The sequence below is a fragment of the Strix aluco genome, chromosome 16 (assembly GCF_031877795.1).
Source record: "Strix aluco isolate bStrAlu1 chromosome 16, bStrAlu1.hap1, whole genome shotgun sequence".
NCBI classification, from domain to species: domain Eukaryota; kingdom Metazoa; phylum Chordata; class Aves; order Strigiformes; family Strigidae; genus Strix; species Strix aluco.
In genome coordinates, this window is record NC_133946.1 from 11,241,968 (window position 1) to 11,248,065 (window position 6,098).

The window sequence follows — 6,098 nt, forward strand, 5'->3', positions numbered from 1 at the left end:
GGTGGGGCCGGGCAGGGGAGGGGTCCTTAGGGTGCCCCCCACCCCGTGCCCCCCTACCTGCAGGCTGTGTTGCTGCTTGCCATGCTTGTAGTGAGCCAGGCTGAAGCAAAGCGAGTCCCGCGTGCTCTCGATCAGCATCAGCGAGGAGCACTGCGGGGAGAAGCCATCAGTAATCCCCAACCACGGGGGCACCCCGGGCCCCCCCCATCCCCAGCACCCACCGGGATGTGGCTCTTGTAGATGTAGTGGTCACCGCGACGCTTGGTGATGAGGAGGGTTTTGTCGAAGAGGAAGACGGCGCGTTCGTGGCGCACCCGCTGCACCCGGAAGGTGCCCTCCAGCACCAGCTCCCCATAACTGGTCAGGTCTGGCCCCTTCCAGCCCAGCAGCAGTGACTGGATCTCCTGTGTGGGTCCCCCAGGGACGTGTACATCAGGTCACCTGCTGCCGTGGCGCCCACCCAGTGCCACCTGCCCCACCGCCGGCACCGACCTGCTGGCGGATGGCGTGCTCGTGCTTGCGCTTCATGTCGTTGATGTACCAGGCGACGCAGGTCATGGTGTCGATGGCCTCCAGCACCACCTCGTAGTCGTCACCCGACTTGTGCTCAAAGTGCTTGGCGATCTCCTGCCGGTAAAGGATGCGGTGTCAGGGCAGCGCCAACGGGGCTACAGTGCCCAGTGCCAAAGGTGTGCTGTGCCAGCGATGTGTGCCACACTGGGTGTGTGCATCATGCCAGGGAAATGTGCCGTGCCGAGTGCCCATGTCATGCCGGCGAACCGGGCTGTGCCAGGGAAGGGTGTCCGTGCCACGGCAGCGGCCTGGGCTGCGCCAGGGAGACGTGCCGTGCCGGGAGCCTGCACCAGGCTGTGCCAAGTGCCTGCGCCGTGCCGTGAGCTCACACTACGCCAGGTGCCTGGACTATGCCAGGTGCCCATGCAATGCCAGGGGATCAGGCTGTGCCAGGGAGATGTGACGTGCTGGGTGTCTGTAGACTGCGCCAAGTCTTAGACTGGCTCTTAGGAAGTATTTCTTTGCAGAAGGGGTTGTTGGGCGTTGGAATGGGCTGCCCAGGGCAGGGGTGGAGTCCCCATCCCTGGAGGGGTTTAAGAGTCGGGTTGACCCAGTGCTGAGGGATCTGGTGGAGTTGAGAACGGGCAGGGTGAGGTTCATGGTTGGACTGGATGATCTTCAAGGGCTTTTCCAACCCAGATGATTCTGTGGGTCTGTGATTATGTGAAGTGCCCATGCCGTGCCGTGAGCTCACACCATGCCGGGTGCCCAAGCTGTGCCAGGGAAATGTGCCGTGCCAGGCGCCCAGGCTGTGCTGTGCCGGGTACCCAGGCTGTGCCAGGTGCCGGTGCCACACCAGCTCCCTGAACCGTGCCAGGAACTCACGCTCTGCCACATCCCCACGCCACGCCAGGCACCCTGACCGTGCTGGGTGCCAGCGCCCCGCCGGGTGCTCACCACACCGTGTCATATGCCCACGCTGCGCCGGGCGCCGACTCACCTGGAGCAGCAAGTGGTACTTGAGGATCCTCTGGACGGGCTTGAGCAGGTAAGCGCCGAGGGGCAGCGCGTGCCGCAGCCGGTCCTGGCACTCGCGGAGGAACCGAGCCTGCGGCTTGCTCCTCATGCACTCAGCCAGCGCCGCCACCGAGCTGCGGGCAGGGAGCGGGCTCAACCCCCTGCCCGTCCCCTGCCCGCCTGCATCCCCCCAGCTACTCACCTGGGGTAGTTGTTGCAGTACTGGGTGTAGATGGCAAACTCCTGGCTCTGCGGGCAGCAGGAGCGCGGTGAGAGCGCGGCACGGCCCCGCACCCCCCACCCCGGTGCCCCCCACTGTGCCCACCCTTACCCGGGTGACGAAGCAGACGGCCACGGCCACGGGGTCACTGGCGCAGCTCTCCAGGTTTTGCAGCAGGGTGCTAGGGGAGAAAGAGGGGACAGGGTGATGGCAAACCCCCCCCAGGGGTGGCACCAGCTGTGCCCCCACCCTGGCAGCACCGGGAGCACCCACCTGCTGAGCTCATAGATGTCCTCGATGTTGCCGAAAAGCGCACTGACCTGCTCCGGCCGCAGCACTGGCTCCTCCGTGTCGATGATCTTGCCCAGGTAACCCTGCCAGGGTTGGCAGTTGCAGCACCGGTGCCACCACCCAGATGCGCCCCCCCCTCCCCCCCCAAACCCCATCCGAGGGGTGTCCCCCCCTCTCTGAGCACTCACCTCCACGATGCTGCGCAGGTCGCGGGCGTAGGTGCGCTCCGACTCCACGATCTCCAGCACCACCCGTCCCAGGTAGCTGTGCTCGGCCCCAGGGCTGCCGAAAGGTGCCAGGGGGTGCCTGCCGCGGGCGCCCGGCCACCCCCCCGGGGAAGCGTTGTTGTTGCTGTTACGCAGCCCCTCAGCCCACGGCTCAGCCCCGCCGCCGGCTGGTTCCTCCATGGCACGGCCGGGCTCCGGCACCGGGCTCAGGGCAGGGCGCTGCGGGCAGGCAGGCACCGGCATGCCGGCATCCCCCAGCACCGGTGGGGCACAGGGTGGGTCTGGGGGGGGAGAGCAGCGTGGTTAGGGGGTGTGGAGACCCCCTGAGGTCTGGGAAGTGTTTGGGGCTGAGGGGGGCTCACACCCCCCCATGGTGATGGCTCACAACCCCCTGGGGTTGACCTGATGGCTGAACCCTCCAGGCTAGTGGGTGCCAGCATCCCTGAACCCCAAAAATCCCTGGCTACGGATCAGCTGAGGCAGGATACGGCCCAGCCGGATCCTGGCACAACCCACCGAGGTCTGCCACCCGCCAGGGCCCTGAGATTTGGGGAGTCACCTCCACCTTACCCCAGACCTGGTCGATACGCCCCAGGAGTCGGGGGCCATGCTCCCACAGGACGAGGTGCCCTGGTGGGACCGGTGCCATCGCCGAGCCCCCACCCGCTGCCACCCCGCGCCGGGACCGTGCGTCATTGCCGCGCCCACAGGACACCTTCCTGGTGAGCTCAGCGCTGGCTCGCCCTTCCGGATCGTCGGTACCGTTGGCCGCTCCCCCGTGGCACTGGGATCCTCCTGTGTCACCGAAACCGCTCGGTGCCACCCAACCCGTTGGGGCACCCGAAAACCAGCCGCCAGCGGCAAAGCGTGCCGGAGCGGTGAGGGCTCACGGCCGTGCTTTGTGGCAGAGGGACGGTTTGTGGCAGGGCACCAAGCCCGCTTACCCTGGCAGGCGGGTGGCCTCAGGGACAGTGACCTTCAGCCAGGCCACGTGCCGGCGGCGGGGCTGCCCGAGCCCCCCGGCACTGGGGGTGCCGGCACTCAACCGGTCAGGCCGGTTCCCGCCTGCTCCTCCCCGCACCCACCGTGCCGCATGGCCGCCGTCCTGCCACTGCCTTCCCCATGGCTTTCCCGTGCAAGCCAGGAGCCCCCCCAAAACCCACCGTGGTGCCCCCCAAGCAGACCCCAGCCCCACATCCCCAGGTTGTGCCCCAGCCTGGGCCCCCAGGTGCCGGCACAGCTGGCTCTGCTGTGGGGCACCCCATCACTGGGTGATATGGGGAGCAGCCCCCCCAAACCCCAAATCCTTCAGCCTTGCCCCAGCCCCACGGCCACCTCAGCCAGGGGGGGGACAGCCTCACGGGCAGCCCATACCACCGGGGACACTGGGGCCAGCAGACCCCGAGCAGCCACCTCCAGCAGGGTCCGACCCCCATCCCCACCCATGACCAGGTCCCTCCCGGGGGACAAGAGGGGACACCCGAGTGGCACTGGGGCGGGGGGCAGACAGGGGCACAGCTGCTCCATGCCAGCTATGAGGGGACGGCACCCCGATGCCCATGGGGGCTCCCCCACACGATGTCCAGTCAGGGATTTGTGGCCACCGCAGCTCGTCCCCGAAGGCCGCCCCCGGCCGCCCTAATCCGCTCAGCGCGCCGGGATTACGGCGCCGGCCCCACGTCACAGGGACTGCGGCCACTCGGCCACCACTGGCCCGCCCCGCCGGGCAGGGGGGGTTTATCCTCTTACCCCCCCAGCACCACTGCGGTCTGGCCAGAGCTCCTGGGCTTCCGCCTGCTCCGGGTGGGGATTAGCCCTGACCTTCACCCCTGGTTGCGCCCCCCAACTCCCCCCAAGTTGGGGGCTGCCAGACCCCCTGGGCACCCCCAGCTCTGCCGCAGGGGACGGGAGAGCCCCTCGGGCTGGATGTGGCCCCTGGGTGCTGCCAGTGGCACAGGCAAGGACACCGGGGGGCTGCTGCCTGGCTCCGGCACGGTGGGTCCCCAAAACTCCCCAGCTGGGGGAAACTGAGGCAGGGGCTGGGGTTGTGCCAAGCTGCCGGTGCTGGCGTGACGGAGGTGGGATTTTCTCCCCACCGTGGGATCGCCGGCCTGGTTGCACATTCCTGAGCGGGAGACGGGGCACAAGGCACGGCCCACGGCGCTTTCCCAGGGCCCCGGCACGGCACGCCAGGAGAGGAGAGGGCGGGCAGGCCGGGGGTGCCGGCTCGGGCAGCCGGCCGAGCGGGGTCGGAGGAGAGCCAGCCTGGCGGAGCCATATAAGGGAAGGCGGTTCACCATTTCCAGGCATTTTCCAGGATCCCAGCAGCCCTGGGAAGCGGGGAAGGTCGCTGCCGCCTCCAGCCCAGCTGCCATGGCTCGGCGCGGCCGTCGCTCCCGGCCCCGGCTGGCACCGCCGGTGCCCGGCGGGCACAAGCTGGGTGCTGGCACTCCTGCTCGCGGCATCGCGGTGCTGCAAGGTGGGCCGGCACGACGGGGGTCCCCGTGCCGCAGCAGGGTGTCCCCCACACCACGGCACCCACAGCACCATAACTGGGCGGAACCAGAGCCCGCGCCGGCAGTGCCACGCTCCCAGGACCCTGCGGGGCTGCCAAAGCCTCTTAGTGCCAAGTGCTGGCGGTGGCCTGCGTGGCCAGCAGCCACTTAATCCCACCAGAGGGGCGCAGGGCACCCCCCAACCCACCCGTGGCTAGGGGTCCCGGTGTGGTACCCCCATCCCAGCCCCCTGTTCCACTCCTGGGGGTCACCCTACATGCCACAGCCTCTGTCCTGCACCCCCTGGCTGGGCCTGGGGTCCCCCCCAGCCCCATAGCTGCCTGCCCTGGCTCCCAGCACCCCCCAGGACCCAGGGCCCTGCCCCACAGCTCACCAGGACCCTCCACCCCCACGCTCCCCCTGGCACCCACAGCTCCTGCCCCACTGGGACCCACGGCCCTGGGCACCCCAGGACCCATGGCTCCCAGCTCACTGGGACCCACAACTCCTGCCCCACTGAGACACAAGGCACTGGCCCCACTGGCACCCACAGTGCCGGGCACCGGGACCCACAGCTCTCTGTCCCACCAGCACCCCCAGCACTGAGCACTCCAGGCCCCACGGCTCCTGCCCCACCGGGATCCACGTCTCCTGCCCCATGGGGGTGCAACAGCTCCCACCCCACCGGGACCCACGGATCCGGCTCCACTGGGATGTAATGGCTCCCACCCCACTGGCACCCACCGCAGCGGGCACCCCCACGACTCACGGCGCCTGCTCCACCGAGACCCACGGCTCCCACACCACCACCCCTCCACGGGGCCGGGCACCCCCGGGGACCCCTACAGCTCCCGTTCCACCGGGACCGCCACCTCCTTCCCCACCGGGACCGACATCTGCTTCCCTCACGGGGACCCCGGACGCCGCGCACGTCGTGTCCCGTTCCCGCCGGCGCGCCCCGTCCCCGCGCGCCCCCGTTCCCGTCGCCCGCGCGCCCCGGGCCGGACTCACCGCGCGCCCCCGTTCCCGCCGCCGCCGCCGCCCCGGCCCGGCCGTGCCCGCAGGAAGCGGCGGGAGAGCCCCGGGGGCGGGGACTGCGGCCGCCCCGCCCGGGCTGCCGGGCTGCTCCGGCATCGCCCCGACCCCCCTCCCGCTCCCGGACACGGTCCCGGAGCCTCCGGTCTCGGTATTGTCCCGGTACGGTCCTGGCACTGCCCCGGAGAGACGGCGTGGGGGGAGCCCGCACCCACCGGGGCACCCCGTGGGGTCCCTGCCCGAGAGGACACGGACACCCCGTGGGGTCCAGCCCCCGGGTGCCACTGGCCACGGGGCCAC

General features: G+C 70.0%; 1 protein-coding gene across 6 annotated transcripts in view; it reads right to left on the reverse strand.

Moving 5' to 3' along the window:
* PLEKHG3 (pleckstrin homology and RhoGEF domain containing G3) overlaps positions 1–5,876 on the reverse strand; it is a 9,505-nt gene extending 3,629 nt beyond the window's left edge. For 2 of the 6 annotated variants that reach the window (XM_074842093.1, XM_074842091.1), the window contains exons 1-8: positions 2,230–3,356; positions 2,024–2,124; positions 1,862–1,931; positions 1,733–1,779; positions 1,514–1,664; positions 493–627; positions 222–404; positions 58–150 (exon numbers count right to left, since the gene is read on the reverse strand). In XM_074842093.1, coding sequence (XP_074698194.1) covers positions 58–150; positions 222–404; positions 493–627; positions 1,514–1,664; positions 1,733–1,779; positions 1,862–1,931; positions 2,024–2,124; positions 2,230–2,511 — 1,062 coding nt within the window. In that variant the 5' untranslated portion in view covers positions 2,512–3,356. Of the gene's footprint in view, positions 1–57; positions 151–221; positions 405–492; positions 628–1,513; positions 1,665–1,732; positions 1,780–1,861; positions 1,932–2,023; positions 2,125–2,229; positions 3,357–5,774 lie in introns of those variants that run through there. The other 4 variants (XM_074842088.1, XM_074842089.1, XM_074842092.1 and 1 more) reach the window with 4 other exon arrangements.
* Between the last annotated feature and the right edge of the window lie 222 nt (positions 5,877–6,098).